Source organism: Struthio camelus, chromosome 7, assembly GCF_040807025.1.
Source record: "Struthio camelus isolate bStrCam1 chromosome 7, bStrCam1.hap1, whole genome shotgun sequence".
Lineage (NCBI taxonomy): Eukaryota > Metazoa > Chordata > Aves > Struthioniformes > Struthionidae > Struthio > Struthio camelus.
In genome coordinates this window covers 20,753,749-20,771,583 of record NC_090948.1, presented here as the reverse complement: position 1 = coordinate 20,771,583, position 17,835 = coordinate 20,753,749, and the positions used below count along the sequence as shown (strand labels likewise).

At 44.5% G+C, this 17,835-nt stretch overlaps 2 protein-coding genes across 8 annotated transcripts in view; one reads left to right on the top strand and one right to left on the bottom strand.

The window, feature by feature from the left end:
- Window positions 1–577: 577 nt before the first annotated feature.
- ANKRD22 (ankyrin repeat domain 22) lies at window positions 578–17,534 on the bottom strand. Of its 6 annotated transcripts, none has more exons than XM_068950126.1 (7): window positions 11,354–11,673; window positions 7,033–7,224; window positions 5,019–5,126; window positions 4,627–4,704; window positions 3,318–3,416; window positions 1,562–2,547; window positions 578–645 (listed from the first exon to the last, which is right to left on the bottom strand). In XM_068950126.1, exons 1-6 carry the CDS (start codon window positions 11,372–11,374, stop codon window positions 2,470–2,472), a joined length of 576 nt encoding a protein of 191 aa, XP_068806227.1. In that variant the 5' UTR covers window positions 11,375–11,673; the 3' UTR covers window positions 578–645; window positions 1,562–2,469. The 6 variants fall into 6 exon arrangements, with proteins under 6 accessions (XP_068806227.1, XP_068806231.1, XP_068806232.1 ...); XM_068950130.1 differs by lacking the exons at window positions 578–645; window positions 11,354–11,673 and adding exons at window positions 1,024–1,156; window positions 17,406–17,534; XM_068950131.1 differs by lacking the exons at window positions 578–645; window positions 11,354–11,673 and adding exons at window positions 1,024–1,156; window positions 17,039–17,333.
- Window positions 17,497–17,835, top strand: part of STAMBPL1 (STAM binding protein like 1) — a 23,566-nt gene continuing 23,227 nt past the window's right edge. The window contains exon 1 of one of the 2 annotated variants that reach the window (XM_068950107.1): window positions 17,497–17,680. The gene's annotated coding sequence lies outside the window, so the exon portion shown is untranslated. The remainder of the gene's footprint in view (window positions 17,681–17,835) is intronic. The other variant, XM_068950106.1, reaches the window with a different exon arrangement.

Genomic DNA, 17,835 nt, shown 5'->3' with positions numbered 1-17,835 from the left:
ATTCAAGCGTCACCTCCTCCAGGCTCAAGATCAGTGCATCCCTCTGAGTAAGAAGTCCAGCAAAGTGGGCAGGAGACCTGCACGGATGAGCAAGGAACTCCTGGCAAAACTCCAACAGAAGAAGGAAGTACACAGACTGTGGAAAAGGGGACAGGCCACTTGGGAGGAATACAGGGACGTTGTCAGAGTGTGCAGGGATGCGACAAGGAAGGCTAAGGCCCAGTTGGAATTAAATCTGGCAAGGGATGTCAAGGACAACAAGAAGGCCTTCTTCAAATACATCAATAGCAAAAGGAAGACTAGGGAAAACGTGGGCCCGCTGCTGAATGGGGCGGGTGCCCTGGTAACAAAGGATATAGAGAAGGCAGAGTTATTGAATGCTGCCTTTGCTTCAGTCTTCACTGCTAAGGCCAGTCCTGAGGAATTCCAGACCTTGGGGACAAGAGAGGAAGGCTGGAGAAAGGAAGACTCTCCCTTGGTGGAGGAGGATCAGGTTAGAGATCTTTTGTCCAAACTTGACATCCATAAATCCATGGGCCCTGACGGAATGCACCCACGAGTGCTGAGGGAGCTGGCGGACGTCATTGCTAGGCCACTCTCCATCATCTTGGAAAGGTCCTGGAGATCAGGAGAGGTGCCTGAGGACTGGAAGAAAGCCAATGTCACCCCAGTCTTCCAAAAGGGCAAGAAGGAGGAGCCGGGAAACTACAGGCCTGTCAGCCTCCCCTCCATCCCTGGAAAGGTGATGGAACAGCTCCTCCTGGAGGTCATCACTAAGCATCTGGAGGACAAGAAGGTGATCAGGAGTAGTCAGCATGGATTCACCCAAGGGAAATCATGCTTGACCAATCTGATAGCCTTCTATGACGGAATGACTGGCTGGGTAGATGAGGGGAGAGCAATGGATGTTGTCTACCTGGACTTCAGCAAGGCTTTTGACACTGTCTCCCATCACATCCTCCTAGATAAGCTCAGGAAGCGTGGGCTAGACGAGTGGACAGTGAGGTGGATTGAGAACTGGCTGGTTGGCCGAGCTCAGAGCCAGAGCTCAGCCACTGTGGTGAATGGCGCAGAGTCAAGTTGGAGGCCTGTGGCTAGTGGTGTCCCCCAGGGGTCAGTCCTGGCTCCAGTCTTGTTCAATATATTCATCAATGACCTGGAGGAAGGGACAGAGTGCACCCTCAGCAAGTTTGCTGATGACACTAAACTGGGGGGAGAGGCTAACACACCAGAAGACTGTGCTGCCATTCAGAGGGACCTGGACAGGCTGGAGAGGTGGGCAGAGAGGAACCTCATGAAGTTCAACAAAGGCAAGTGCAGGATCCTGCACCTGGGGAGGAACAACTCCATGCACCAACACAGGCTGGGGGTTGACCTGCTGGAAAGTAGCTCTGCAGAGAAGGACCTGGGAGTGCTGGTGGACAACAAGTTAAACATGAGCCAGCAGTGTGCCCTTGTGGCCAAGAAGGCCAATGGTGTCCTGGGGTGCATTAGTCAGAGTGTTGCCAGCAGGTGGAGGGAGGTGATCCTGCCCCTCTCCTCAGCCCTGGTGAGGCCTCACCTGGAGTACTGTGTCCAGTTCTGGGCTCCCCAGTACAAGAGAGATATGGCACTCCTGGAGAGAGTCCAGCGGAGGGCTACCAAGATGATTAGAGGGCTGGAGCACCTCTCCTATGAAGAAAGGCTGCAAGAGCTGGGCCTGTTGAGCCTGGAGAAGAGAAGATTGAGAGGGGATCTCATCAACGTGTACAAGTATCTGAAGGGGGAGTGTCAAGAGGATGAGGCCAGCCTCTTCTCCGTGGTGCCCAGCAACAGGACAAGAGGCAACGGGCAGAAACTGAACCACAGGAAGTTCCATCTGAACCTGAGGAAAAACTTCTTCACTGTGAGGGTGACAGAGCATTGGAAGAGGTTGCCCAGAGAGGTAGTGGAGTCTCCTTCGCTGGAGATATTCAAAACCCGTCTGGATGTGATCCTGGGCAATATGCTCTAGGGGACCCTGCTTGAGCAGGGAGGTTGGACTAGATGATCTCCAGAGGTCCCTTCCAACCTAAACCATTCTGTGATTCTGTGTAAATGATATTTTATTTTTGCATTGGCTGCCAGTCATGATGTGCAATTTGTTAGGTTTCCAGAAATAATATAGCTAGCTTTCAAAATCCACAGCCTGTGCAAGTCAAGCAATAAAACTGGGTGAGGAGATGGGAGGAGCAATATCTTGAATATTACTGTAAACATTCAAGGCTTACTAAAATCAAATGAACTTCCAGCCATATGGCTTTGGGAATACCGACAGCTCTCCAACACACAAAACAGTCAAAAGTTTGCAGCAAAGAATGGATCGATTTGGACAAGGCCTCTGACAAATACCAGCCTCCAGCAGGATTACTGCTGCTGCTGTGCAAGACAGATTGCCAGACTAAGTAATTTTCTCATATTCCAGAGCCCTTGATACCATCTCATCAGGCACTAGGAAGCTTTCTTTAGCATGCTTTCAATGTTGCTGAACTGTAATCTTCTTGCTATATCCAAGGGAGTCTCCCCATCCTGAAAGAAACAGATGAAATACATTGCAACGTGACAGATATGGATCAAGTACAAAGAGCTTCACTGAACTTGTCACCCCAATGCAAGACTCTTCTGCATGAGTTTCACTGTCACACTGTTGCTCTGAAACAAAGGTTTCAGAACGTACTGGGTCTAATACTACTCTCACTGAAGTTAGCAGGCTGAGTCCTTTTGTCCCAATAGTGACAGCCATTCCACTATCTCCTGGGGCTAATGTCCAAAGACAGTGCAGAGGTAAGAGCTGACTTCAAGAGCAACGTGGGCAAAACATGACTCATCTCAACTGAGTAATGCAGATATTCCCAGCTCAGTATTTCTTTGGACAGCATTTAACAGATGAGCTTCTCCAAGGACAGAAGCAGCTTGATTCAGCCCACTTCAGAAGGCTGGTCTCTAGTACCACCCCACTGCTGCTCGCCTCTCAGGAAAAGCTGTAGAGTGAGCAGCTCTGAGATAAGAGGCACTGTCAAGACAGCTAACAGATCTGCCAGTCCAGTGGACATCTAGGCAGCCTTTACCAGTAGAAGTCCAGTAGTGAAGGACTCAGACTTTAAAGGTGCTGCTGCCAAGGAGTGCAGTGGAACTACTGCTTTATACTCCAAAGCAAACAAGTCTGCTGCCAGAAAGCAGTGGACCCCTGTGGGTTTTTCTGTTTGTTCAAAAAAAAAAAAAAAAAAAAAAAAGGCAGGGGGCATCAACTAATTACCATCTTGGTAGTGGAAATACAGTTATCAACTTCACCTTCTTACCCGATTCTTAACAGAAGGGTCTGCACGAGCTTCAAGCAATAGAGAAATAACTGCCTGGTTTTTCATTTCACAAGCATAGTGAAGAGCTGTGCTACCAGACTGAAGGGAAACAGAAACAGATGGACTTTAGTTCTACTACATCTTAAGCAGATCTTAGGCAAGTATGACTATCTGCAGCATTATCAGTCTCCCCCCTAACAGCTAGATGCAAAAAAAAACCCTCCTATCCCAGTACACTACACAAAGAAAAACAAATGCATTCTCGTAAGAGTACCAGGAACAAAGAATCATTCCTACCTCAGGGCACAGCTGCTAAAAACAGGCCCGATCCCTTTAGCAGGAAGCCAATAGTTCTTTACTAATTTCAGAGAATTCCATAATTTTTATCTCAACAACTGTGCTGCACAATACTGTTTCTCACACTTAAGTGCTTTAGAATTTGGTTGCTGCTAGAATCAGGGTTTCTCCTTTTCTGCCTTAAAGGAGAGGAGCTCTCTACCACATCCAAGTATGCTAGTGGATACAGACACCAGATATTGCAGATGAGCGCGCTCTGAAAACCAAGCAAACACACAGACAGTAACACTGGGCATGACCTTTGCCCATAAATCTGCTCCATTCAAAGAACACATAAATGGTGATAAACTCAGACACTTGTGGGAGTAGGACCTTTACAGGATCAGGTTTTTAAATACATAAGTGTTTCAGCTGAGCTGGCTTGGATTCTTTTAAGAGGACACTGGTCAGAAAGGAACCAACAAAGTTAACATAGACCCAGAGAATCACTTCCCTCCAGAGGAACGCATATGGAAACAGTCCACCTGAACTTGTTAAAGTTTGCAAATGTCTCAGCTCAGTCACAAACACAAAGCTAGAAGGCATTTCAACACACTATCCATCCTGCCTCCTTCCTTTGAAGGAGGATCTCACAGGTTGAAAAGGCATCACAGCAATTAAGAAGCTGACAGTAAAATATAATATTCCAAGGTAAAAGTGCACATCCAACACTGTCACGCTGGTTTTCACTTGATGTTTTTGGAATTGTTTTTCAGATTCCAGAGCTAAGAAAAATGCTAAGCTTGAACAAAAAAACTGCACTGAGCTTTCGGGGAGAATTAGTTCTATGTATGTTACAAAACTATATTCTAAATGTCAAGGGAAAACACTGAACCCTTCTGCTAGACAATCTGCTACATCAAAATTAATTCAGTGTCCAATAGCAGGAACATATTGCTAGCAGACTGTGATGTCCGTTTTAGTAACATTGCATGCATAGGAGCCACACGTGCATTTGTACAAATCCACTTACAAAGTCTGCAGCATTAACATCAGCACCAGCTCTCAGCAACATCTTAATTAGGTTTTCATTCTGCTTAGTCTTTGAGACCTGTTTGGCGCAAAGGGAAAAGAGTAACACAGTGAGTCAGTTAATCTGTGACGAGTACTAACTAGATTTTTTTCCTCGATATTGTTTTTCCAAATTCAAGTGTATGGCTTCTGCATCACCCAATTATATCTCTCCACCAGTTACAATCAGAGCAAAATCTCTGCTTCTTCTGCTGTTCTCCATCAGTCCTTGTTTTAAAAAGGATAATCCATCTACTCCAGACGTTCCTGCCCTGAAATACTGCCATGAGACAGGTGATAAGGGAAATGGGAAAGGTATGGGGTGAGAGGGGTTCTGATTTCATCCAGACTCACCATGAGAAGATATCCAATGAGCATAACCGGCATGAGGATGATGATAAGCAGGTAGTCAAGGAATTTAAATCGTTTTCTCACAGCATAATGCAGACAAGTGCGCTCCTTCTAAATACAGAAGAACTCTTTGATTAGTATCAGATTCAGTGAACTGATTATATTTGATTAGTATTGACAATACGGGATCCTTTTGTATTTCACAAGCTTTCTTTCAAGTTATCTGCTAGAAATCTTTCTCTGATCTGCAACAGAAAACAGATACATCCACTTTGCTTCCTTCAAATAGAAGGATGTTTAACACACATAGACTCATGGAAACTGGGCTCCACATGGAAGAAGTGCATGGGATCCAAAGGATTCCAAACGTATGTCTCCAAACTTGGACTTAGCTGCAGACAGAAAGAGAGTAGAGTGGAAATCCCATGTGGCTGTTACTCCTGCCCAGCAAGCCAGATCAGTAGGAAGAATCCCACAGCTCCTCCTGTTACAGAAGTGCTGGCTACTGAAGCAAAAATATAAGTGAGTTTATGGCATCTCCTCTGGCATATGTGAAAAACATAGGCTAACAGAAACACCAGCAACAGATTCCTAGTGGGAACAGAGTTCAAAGTCTTTGAATATTGAATATACCAAAGCAACAAAAGGGTAGAGCTGTTATCTTGGATGTTAAAGGACACTCCTGTTAAATCTCCTGCAGGTGCTGTTCACTGGCTTTTTACAAACCAGGTTACACTATGGCCAAAAATAAACAAAAAAGCCTTCCTGTGCAGTCCACAACTCCCCACATTTCAGTCCTGCTACTGAGCACCAGAACTGACCTCCACGCTCAGGGACCAGTTCCATCTGTGAAGGTGAAGAACAGATGAGTTTCAGATGACCAGGTAAAGTTGGAAGATGGTTGTCAATGCTAAGAATGGTCTTACTGCAAAACATAGAACCCTTTCTAAGGGAATCTGAGGTAAGGGGGAGAGTCCTTCTCTCCCCTCTTAAGAGCAGTCGGGACAGAATATGCCACTTATCTTACAAAAAGATTTGTTGTTTATCTATGAAATAAACAAATACACTGAAAATCAGATCTACAAAAATAGTACACAAGCATGGAGGAACATGCTGAACATTGCCTTGGAGTATGAGATGACACATTAGAATAATAGAATAGCCAGAAAAAAACACTGTCCATTTATCACCCATAACATTATTCCAGCTCCTGCAAGCATAAGTTAGGAATGAAGCCAGAACATGAATCTTCAACGCTACTTTTTATTTGCAACCTACAAGGAACCCTCCCACACAAACACACTTCCTCGTTGCCTTAGGGAAAATAGCCAGTCACAGCTATTGTTGAAGGCAGGTATTTTTGTTTTGTTTTTTTAATAGGGAATAGAGGGAAAAAACAGACAGGAAACCAGCACTGTTCCCCATCCCATCCCCCACATACACACGCATATTACGTGCTCATGTTACATCTGTTCCTGAAATAGGCTGAGCTACTGTTCTGTGGCATTACAAAAGCAGGTCTGCAGGTAAGGTTTTCATAGGGTCAGTCACTCCTCAGGGATACTTCCTTAAGGGAGGAACAAGCTCTCCTTCAGATCTTCATCTTAACCAGGGTGAGGAAAGAGACTGCGGGAAAAGAAAGGCTACAGAAGGAACAGATACAAGCTGGAGGGCAAGATGAATGCAGAGTGCTCCATAGGTGAGTGGGCAGAACCTACAGGGGGCTGCAGAAAGGCAAGAGCCTGGCTGGCATACCATATTACCTAAAATGGGAATATGAACACAGACAGAAATTCAGGTTAGCAATGTTTTGTTACCTTGAGTGCATTAGCAAGTAAAAAAAAATAGAGGAGATAAATGCAAACATAAAGGTTTCGTCAAGTATGATTTGGAGGTTAGAGTCATGTCTCAGCTAGAGGCAAAACTCAGGTATGGCACTGCTGCCAATGTTCATATAGGCACACTCCAAAAGCCTCAAAGAACAGTCACTGCAAAGGATAAATCTGTGGCCACTTACCTTGTTTCTGAGGTTGACATCAGCATTTCTTTGTAAAAGATAGCTAACTATTCTGTTGTTCCCCTGTTTGCATGCACAAATTAAGGGTGTGTCTCCACCAAAGCTGTCCTGCATGTTCAGATAGTTGCTGTTGTTCTCCAAAAGGAGCTGAACTTCATTGAAATCATTATTATAAGCTGCCTGGCAAATGGGCTGAAGAGAGAAGAAAATATTCATCAACACATACACTAAGTAAGTCAGAAAGGATAGTATAGATTTCTTAGTTGCACATCCCAAGAAACTGCCAAGCACTTCTGACAGAGGTGATAATTCTAGGTGACTTCCAGAAGATGGTGGTAAGAGATACTCCTCTCAACACAGAGTGCAGAAATCTGACACTGTTTTTACACAAGAATGAACTTTCTATTTGTTTTGCACAATGTTTCTATAATCCAAGAAATAAATTCAGACATAATCAGCCATTAAAAAACAAATCCACACAGCTCCTGATCTCATAGGAGTTGGTCACTATATTAAGCAGCAGGCACTGAGAACTGAGATACTGATTGCTCAGATACACAAGTCCATATTTATCTGAGTTCACAGCAAGCCTTCCTTACTGCTGAACAAGAAGCACCACTTCTGCCCCATCAGTTCTCAGAGCAGATGAAAATTGAGCTAGAAGTTAAAAAAAAATCCAGTATTTCTTTCCCAAGGAGTCTAGTGAGAATGCTTATGCATACTAGGCACCATTTCTTACAAGGATAAATCAGAAAACGCTGATTTTGAGTCCAAAAGTTAAGCTTCTTACCTAAAAAAATATTTGCACATATGCTCACAGATCAGATTCTCTTTGGCTTTTGAGACTAGCTTGCTGCTCAAGGATTTGCTCAGCATTTCCAGGCATCCCTGATCTAATCTGTAATTCCTTTTCTCTCCAGCAGCAGGAGCTCAGGCTATGTAGAGACTGAGACTGATAAGGGCACTACCAGTTTCTAGCTGCCTAATAGATGCAGAAAACAATAGTGGAAGGAGTCAGGCAGGCTGACAGCATTTCAAGTTTTCCAGCCGAAAACAGAAGAGGCTTTTTCTTTTCTTCTCTTTACTATTCTTTACTACTACTACTGACCTACTACTGAGGTTTTTCTTCATCGTCTTACAAGATAGCCATTTTCTTCAAATAAGTGTATTATCTGTAGTTTTTCCTTCCCCTCCTCCCTTTATCACATCCTCAATATGTTAAGTGAACAAGACAAAGCCTGGAACTCTGAGCCCTTTCCTTGCTCCCCTCCTGCTTTTAGCTTTTCAATGAGACTTTTATTTTTTTTTTTTTTTGCATTTTCACTTCAAACTTTGATCTATAACAAAAGTTTGCCTCCAGCACCATCCATTGCTGCTTAACCTTCTGTACAACTGCATGACAGAAATTATTTTCCTTTCTAGAAATATTTATTTACACATTTGCCAGACCTTGCACCACTTCCGGCTTTATTATTTCAGACAAAAATCTACAAAGAATATATGCAATAATGTAAATTTGCATCATCTGTCTGTATTTTTTTTTAAAGCCTACATATGCCATTTGCTATTATACACACCTCTAGAACCAGAGCTCTTTTAATGATTTTGAGAAAGGTTCATACATAAACTCCTCTTGGTTTAAGCAACCTCAGCACCTGTGCCACCTAAATTATTACTCTACTCTATAGCCTCTTTCTCTCTGTCATTTTGGTGTCTAGTACTATAACTTCACTTCCAGGAAAGAGAAGATCAAGTGGAGCCTATTTGATCTGCAGAATCTATTTGTGCATCTGATTTCCCTCCTATTCTTGCTCTTGCTTATTGGTTTGCTGTAGTTAAAGATGCAAGAAATTTGCCATTTGACTGAACACCCACTCAAGTCCCAGCTGTTTACCACACCACTTTACTCCTTTTCACTTCTTGCTAGTTCAGCAGCTCATGTCACCAAATGATATGCTATTGTGCTTTTCTTTCTGTACTGACTTGGAGACTTTTACTTGCTAGGCCGTTATGTCCTCGACTGATCCTCTCATTGGCCTGTACTATCTTTTTCCAAATCCTACATCACTGTTGAATCTAGTTCTAGAGTCTTGAATAATGATAGAATAATTACCATTCCATAACTCAATATGCATTATTTGGGCCTGAAGACACATAAAAGCAGGCACACAAGTCATGCACGTTCTTTTATGCTCTGAAAGTGGCTGTTCTGAGAAAATATCCCAGGCACAAAGAATGTAAGGAAGCAGTTCTCACTCATTTGACCAGCTATTACAGAGGTTAATTGAAGCTTCTTGCTACAGAGAACAATAAATAAAACTCAAGAACAAGGTGTAACTTCAGGAGGGACCAAAAAAGAACTGGCTTGCATATAACAAATCCTTTAGACACCAGCTCCAATTTTGCAGTGCTGCTGAATGAAGTGCTTCATGCATACATAAGGCTCTCTTCTGCAGTTTGCCTCAGCTTCTTGAGCATAAGCTACAGTGCATCCAATTGAAAAAGACAGAAGTCATTTCCCTTTTGGAGATAGACGACTGCACAGAAGTGCCTCATCACACAACCTGCTTTGCTTGCAGCTTAAAAGCTGTCTAAAAGAAAAAGGTCTAAGTATCAGCCTCAAAAGATGAACTGCACAAAAATCCTTTCACTACTGATTGGGAGAGTTTGGATTTGTAGATGAAATGGAAGAGGGAAATTTTAGCCGCTACAGCTAAGGTAAAGAGCAGTGCTGTTCATTTCAACGTCAGTGATACCACATTAGTGTAACGACTCAAAAGAGTCACACTGAGCCAAATGCAGCCTTTGAGTAGGCCCAATAACTTAAGGAGAGTTAACATGGCTTTTTTTGCTTCTTCCATCTCCTTCTGCTTGGTTTGGCTGAGGTAGTGGTCCAGCACCAGATAAAGCAGTGATAAAGCACCAGATATTCATTAAGTTCTGTCCCACTCGAGATAAAAGTCCAAGGTATGATGCTAGAGACAAAAGCATTTAGCCAGCAGAGAGGAGGCCAAGTTAAAGCTGGTCTTGGAACTGGGACAGCCATTTCAGATACCTCTTCCTTTGAGAGCTGCAAGAGACTGCTAAAGTTACATGAGAGTTTTGAAGTTGTTTAGACCAAACACAATCACTTCATAAAGCCAGTCTCTTCCTATGCACTAAAATGCATGCAAAGGCATTCTACAAACTAGACAGGAAAGTCTAAATCATGTTTGGGAAGTTCAGAAATGCATCAGTATCCATACTTTTCATCTAATAGAACTCATCACTTTGTCATTTATAATACTGTAAATTTCTATCACATATAAATGAACCCTACTTTACCCAGAAAATTACACCTCATTCAAATATTTACAGGAAGAGAACTAAGGAATATGAGATTATTAACTAATAATCATCACAGATGTGGACAGCATTTAAACCTTCTGTACTTAAATACCACTTTAACTAAACTAAATGACACTAGTTGAGTGTAGAATAACAACTCATAGCAGTAGATCTGAGGAGAAGAAACAATTCTTTTTAGAATGAAATGCAGTCTAACCGGTCCATCAGCTCATGCATACAGAGATTCAAGCTCCCTATACTACTACTGAAAGAGGAAGAGATACTTGATTTCACTGAATACTTTCAAAAATAGAAGGGTGACTTCCATACAGAAATTTCCGTACAGAAATGTAACCTTTCAAAGGAAGAGCTACATAATGCTATCTCCAGAAAGAAAAAAAAAGCAGTGCTATCCACTGTAGTCACAATCTAAAAGGTCTAAACTCCTCATTTGTTCTCAAGTGTACTATTGGAAAGTTTATAAAATAATAAATACATCTTAGGTAGCATTTATGCTAAAATGCAGCAGCATGTTAAATGGACCAGGGTCTGGGGACAAACCCATAAAGACAAGAAGGAAAAAAAAAAAAAAATCATGTTCCTGAAACAAACATGGCGAGGTGCTTGCTTCCTTAGGCACTAACTTTATTGTCTGTATTCAACGTAAACCAAGGAGTTTGTTTAAAGTTAATTATACATGCACAGAGCTCAGAACCAGTCTGATGCCAACCCAGAACAACAGAAAATGCTCATCTAACACGCACTTTTTTCTGTGAAGTCACAATAATTACACTAGTTACTGTCTTTTTTTTTTTAACTGCTACAAACAATACTTTTGTCAATTTGTAATAGGCAAAGTACAGCATTTCTAGAGAAAATAATTTTCTCATTTTTATGAGCCTGTATATGGGAGGCTGGAAAGGGAATAAATCCAAGCCAGTGTATTTCCGTATCTTCAATAGCTTCAGATACCGTGCAGAAAATGGTCACATACCTCTGAATAAAGTATCCCCATGCCTATTCTTCGGTGCTTCAGTTCCTTCTTGTATACCAGCCCAACAGGTTAGCCTTACTTTGAAATGCTCTTGAGCTTGTTTAAATCTGGTTAATATTTAACTTAAAACATAAGTATCAGTCTTCCTTAAGTTACATTTGCTTTAAGTGCTTTCTACTTGGCAGTATGATAGAATTGTCTTCAGAAACCCAACCCAGTGAGGTAAACTTGAAAGCAGCAGTTTACAGGAGACTGACAGGACAAGTTACAACAGAGAAGCATTTTCCTTTGTCATTTTTGCAACAACCACCTCCGGTTGCCTAAAAGGAAAGTAGCCAAACAGTGAGAGTGAAACAAATTTCACAAGTGAAAAAAAGGAGGGGAAAGAAAAAAAAAGTATGAAGACTAAAACTGAAAATAAGCAACTAAGAATAACAGCTAGTTTCTCACCCAAGCTGTAAGAACAGAGCTTCATCTGTGTCTGACTTAGATATACACTAAGTCCTCTTGTAGGAACACCTTAGACATCTACAGGAAAAAGGGAAGGAATTAAATCCCACACCTTTAATGAGAGTTCTCAGTGTAATTAGCTTCAGCCTCTTATTAAATAGCCCAGCCCCTTTCATCATCTTTTTCTCACTCTCCTCTTCCTAGCCCTGCCCAAATAACAAACGCGATTCTTTAGCCTGCTAATTTTACACACTTTTCAACTGCAGAGGAGCTTCCTTAGGAAGAGAATGATTCTTGATGATTCTCCTTCATTCGAGTGTTTACGGCTCTGAGGATAAGATGCGGTACCATGTTTAGTCAGTCCTTTTGTGTAGGACACACATTTCAAGGATCTGCAGACACTCCAAAATCTCTTTTCCATTCACAGACACAACCCACTGACATCTCCTTTACATCTAACATCCTTTAAAACAAACATTAAAAGAAATGTATGTAAATGCTCATCTTAAATCCAAGCCTTCCACCTTATATAACTTTTCTTTCCCTGCAATTTATATTTATTCTCTTGGGGGAAAAAACAACATGAAATTACTCACATTGTCTCTATCCTTCTCCAGTTTAAAGTAGCATAGCTCACCTGACTTGTGCTGATCTGCTGGCACCAGTTCTAACCCTTTCAATGGCTGTTTACCAGAAGAAAAGTAAGTGGGCTTGTAACAGAAACCTACACTACACCTACCCATGAGAAACCTCACTAGGATCCTCACAACAGAACAATCCTTCAGCATGTGTTGAATACTTATTGGTCTGAAGACATGGCGGAGTGAATAATATCCTAAAGGTGAAAAGATATTCCTGTTTGCGTTTCTTCACACTTGGATGCTATGAAACAGCTGGCCTCATACGTCCACTGGTAGATCCCTCAGCTATCCCTGGCTAGGTTGTTTGTTTGAATTTTTAAACTATAACCTGTTGAAAGAAGCCTCAAATTACTCATCTGTTCCTATAATAACTTAGTAGGTTACTTAATCCTCTCCTAACACCAATATACAAATACATGCTAGCAAGGAAATGAGGAGAAGAGAACAGCAAAAAAAAAAAAAAAACCCAAAAAACCCAGGAGAATGGCAAAAAAAGACAGAAGAACAGGGAAACTCCTCTATAGAGCACAGAGTTGGCTTCAGACATCACCTGTCTCAAGATACTGTAAATTACCATTTAATCTAACATCACATCTCTGGCCCTCTTGAAAAATCACTTAATTGAAGTGACTCTTGCGGTCAGCGATTTAGCTGGAGAAGAGATAAGCAACCCAACTAAGATGAGATATGACAGTATGAAAATTTATGTAGTCACAGGTTCACTTCTGCTTCATATAGTTCTTTAGGGTTCTTTATCCTGCTTATAAAATGAGGATTTAAAACCTGAAGATTTAAATCTTTTTTGCTGAATGAGTCCTTTTTCTTCAAAAGCTGAATACATAAATGCACAGTGCTCAGGATGCTGGAATGGAAGAAAACAAGAGTAATGGTGTTCCTTGTCCAAGAGAGAGTTTGACTGGTTTGACATGATTTAGTCTTGACAAATCCATGCTGACTCTTATCACCTCATTATCCTCTAGGCACTCACAAATCAACTGTTGCACATGAAGACCATCGTTTAGGTCTAATGGGCTACATTCTCCTTGGTCTTCCCTCTGCCACTTGGTAATGGTCAGCAAGGCTCCTTTCTCCTACCCTCAGATGTTTCTTTCAGCTTTGTAAATTCTTGAGACAATCCCTCCACGTTTACAGACTGCTTCCATGAGGTGCTGAAATACTGTAGGATAAAGATTACCAGGGCCAATTTACCTGAACCTATCTAAGGCACCTAGACAGTCCTGTTGCACTTTCTGTGCCTGCCTGCTTATTCCTAACTTGAGTATTAAACTGAGCAGGTCCAAAGAACCTGAAGAGTAAAGCTAAAAGAAAGGGCACTGAGTTTAAGGCTACTGAGTGTAGTCATTGGCCTTAATAGCCCTAACCAGATTCACCTGGGGCCCACACGCACTGCCCAGAAGCTCCATTAGGCTCAAGCCTGGACCTTCACTCCTTGCCCGAGCTATACTGTCCGAGTACTGGTCTCCAGCTCAACTGCAGCCACACCTGTGCCTGCCCATGGACCATACTAATCTGGACCCTGACCCACAGTCTGTCTTTTCAGCTGGGCCTTGGGCTTGCCTTGTCACTGTGGACCTGCCTGGTGACCACTGTGTCCGACACTCTTTACTATCACTGGACCTGATCCTGATCTGTGGATTGACTTCCATCTCAACCTCAGACATGCTTTACCACCACAAATTTGCCTGATGATCTGGACTCCTGGCTGAACCTAACTACTATTTCCAGGCCTACCTCTTTGCTATGCCTCTGCCATGCCGGCTGTGTCATTTCACTTGGTTGCCTGTCCCTGAGAGCACTGCCAGCCCTCCCTGCTCCCTGACATGAAGCATATCAGCTTCCTCTACAGCACCTCAGCGTTACTCACTTGCCTCATCACCCACTGAAACTCTACTTTCCTTTATCTGCCTCACTTGCAGCACATGGATAAAAAACTTCTTGCAAGAACTTCAAAAGATGATTTTCAGTTACAAACGGAAACGTGGATATTGCCTCTACCCCGAGCACATTTGACCCACACAGTTGCCTCTGCACTCCTGTGTTGGCAACACTCTTCAGATCCACACAGTCCACTAGCTGTTTAACCAAGTGGCAAAAAAAGACTAACTGCACCCCCTTATGTGTACTGCAGTATCAAAGGAGACATGTCAGCCCCTCTGGAAAATAAAGCATTTTCCTAATATGCCACCCTCCAGGAAGAGGTGAACACATGGAAAGGTCACGTGATTCACCCAGCTGCTCTGGTAGAAGGAGAGGGAAGGATTTTGGGAGTCATCAAATGTCCATGCGGGCTTTAAATGTGTTCGCTGAGCAACGCGTGTTCTGTTCACCAAAAAGGAGAGAAACCTTTGGAAATCTCCCCACTTACTTATTTCAAAGTGCTTCCACCTGAAAAACAATGCAGCAAAGGAACAAGGGTTCCATTCAAACCCTTCAGGAGATGCTTAAATTACCCAGCTGGTTACAGGTAGTGACACACCTACGTCAAATCCCTCCTGTGTATCTGGGGTCTGTAGTCCCTGGGAGTAGAGCAAGTACACCTCAGTTGCCATATTATTTTGGTACCAGAATCAAGCAGGATATTCAGTGAATTCTGACGATGCTCACTGGCACAGTTCTCACTTAGGACTTCTGTTTCAGTATTTCCGTTCAACTGTCAGTAACTGGAGTGTTTCAACACATCACATGGTTCAAACCTTGTAACATTAACGTTTCCCTGCATAATAAATGGCCAGAGGAGGTTATAACCTTTTCACCAGTTTTACAGTTGTGGAAGTATGCACTATCAAACAATGACATTACCAGCTGGACTGACAGCTGAGTTAGCCTTTTCTTCCATGCTTGTTGCTGCAGGGTTTGCATAAAGCTGGAAATTAAATTTGGAAAAACGTACCACGAAACCATGGGTAATACCAGGAAACCTTACTCAATCACTGAAACTACAATAAATCAAAACAATAAACGCATTGAAAATGAAGCTGGCAGGTCAGCAGAGCTCTGAGATCCATGCCTCATACTCGAACTCACTTGCTCTGCCTTAACACGCTGTTTTCTGCTGCCTGTGCCGTCTTCTTCATAACAGATGCACAGCATTAAGAAAACAAATGAAAACTACATTTATACTCATTGCTGGTGTTCCAGCAGACCAGGAAGCAAAATGGTCATTTTATACCCATTCCCAAGGCAGGGGACCACCATGAAGTCATTTTTAGACAGCAATAAGTGCTAGCTGAAGAAACCACTGTGATCTTTCCCTGCACACAAGAGAGGTAAGATTCACCACAGCCCAAGAGAAGGAATAAAGCAAGCTTCCCTAAAGATGTTTGGATACTAAAGCCAGTAACGTCAATGTATTAGTATTTCAAGAAGATGGACTCATAATTCAGGGCCTTCATCAAAAAATATCAGCCGAAGGAACTTTCTAGTATGCAAAAAGGGCATACTAGAATTCACTAAGGCACTGAAGTCACACCAGCTTGGTCCCTGTAGCACTGCACCTCTGGACACCTGACAGACGAGCCAGGCCATCCACGCCTCCCAACACTGTGGCCACCGGAAGAAGACCTTATTATCCCCACTGTGATGGAAGGCAAGCAGAAAGAAAGTAACACTTAGGCCTGCCAAGGGGGTTAGGCACACAAACGCTTCTGTGGACCTCACTTCTCTTGACTCCCAGCAGAGATCTGAGACCGCAACCTGGGAAGACCTTAGGCTGCAGCTCCCGACTCCAGTGCCTTGGGAGAAGACAACCTTTGGAAAGGATGACATGTGGACAGTTTTTATTGCTTACCTAATCCACCCAGTCATAGTTATTTACCATCATCATCATTCTGCTCTCATGTTTCCTCCCTCTCCCAGTCCTTCATCCGGCTCCTGTCTGTGCAGATCCCAGAGCAGAAACTGACTCCATGTAGTAGGCACATGGCAAGGTTATTCATGTTTAAAGACTGAAACATTTTAAGTGGAGGAATCTGACTTATTGATCTCCCTGTCTCCTGACATGCTGATAAAGCCTCTGTCTAGAGCACCAGGCACTGCCCACTCTTTTGCCACAGCACATATTAGTAGCCTTGTTCCAGCGTCAGCTCTGCAACCCGGCAGATCTTCTAGCAATATCAGCATCCTGGCGGATGCCTCGGGTGCAAACCAGGAGAGGCCAAAGAGAATTGCCTCTCTGGGGCCCAGCAGCACAGCACTGAACACCTGCACTTTATTTTTTTTCCCCTTCACTGCCTCCCCACCCACCCTAGGTGTCCCATCCAGGCACCTCCGACGTACTAGTCAGGGGAGACAGTCCCTTCCTCTCCAGGGAGCCTTCTGGTCACCTGCCACAGTCACAGACTGACCACTGCACCTTCATTTAAACCTTCCTCTTCTCTGGCCCCTATCCACAGACACCTTCTTTAGCAGCAATTTTCCTTAATTCAGGTATGTACACCCATGAATACTCAAGCACATACAAACTTATTTAAACGATGACTGAACATAAGGAACTTAAAAATGCAGAGGAGGGAAGCACGTAAGGTAAGAACTACTATAAATCCTGGGTGTGTTGCCTTAACCCTGCCGTACGAACCTGCCTCGTCGGCCCACAAACTGCACGCAACGGGCTCGTTTCCCCGCGTCTCTACCTAATTTTGCAGGCCTGCGCCCTCGCTGCCCTCCTCTCCCCGCTCCGCACGCTCGGGCAGGCAGCCGCTCGCCCTCGCGGGCGCCCTTCTCGGGTGGCAAAGCCACAGCACCCGCCGGCCCGCCTGTCAGCGCAGCCGTTGGCCAGTAACGGCCGGCGGCGCGCGGCGGCGGGGCAGAGCGGGACGCGGCCATGCCGGCCAGGCTCCTCCCTCCGCACCGTAACCTGGGCCGGCTGCGGCAGGGCGCGGACGGCAAGGGGCTCCTCTCCGCGGCACCGGGCGCGGGCAGCACCTGCCTCCCTGCCCCCTTACCCCGCTTGCTTCTCCCGGGGGCGGCCGCGAGGCGAGGGCGGCGGAGGAGGCCCCGGCGGGCCCCGCCGTTGCCGCCTTCCCTCAGCGGCGGGGGCGGGCGCCGCGTGCGTGTCAGGCGCCCCGCGCTTTGTCTCCCGCCGCGCCGCGCCGCGCCGCGCCGGCCGCTCGCAGCCGCCTCTCGCCGGGGTCGCGGCGGCCGCTGGGGCCGGTCACACGGATGCGAGACCCCGCACCCCGCGGCATCGCCCGCCGGCCGGGAGCAGCCCGGCTCCGCGGTAAGCAACCGTCGCCTCCCGCGGCTGTCCGGCGCGGCAGCGCCCGGCCGCTGCCCGCCGCCTCGCTCCTGTTATTTGGCGCATATGGCTCCTCAGGCGGTAGGGGCAGAAAGAAGTCGCGCCGTGCGGCGGCGGGAGGCTGGGATGTGGCGGGG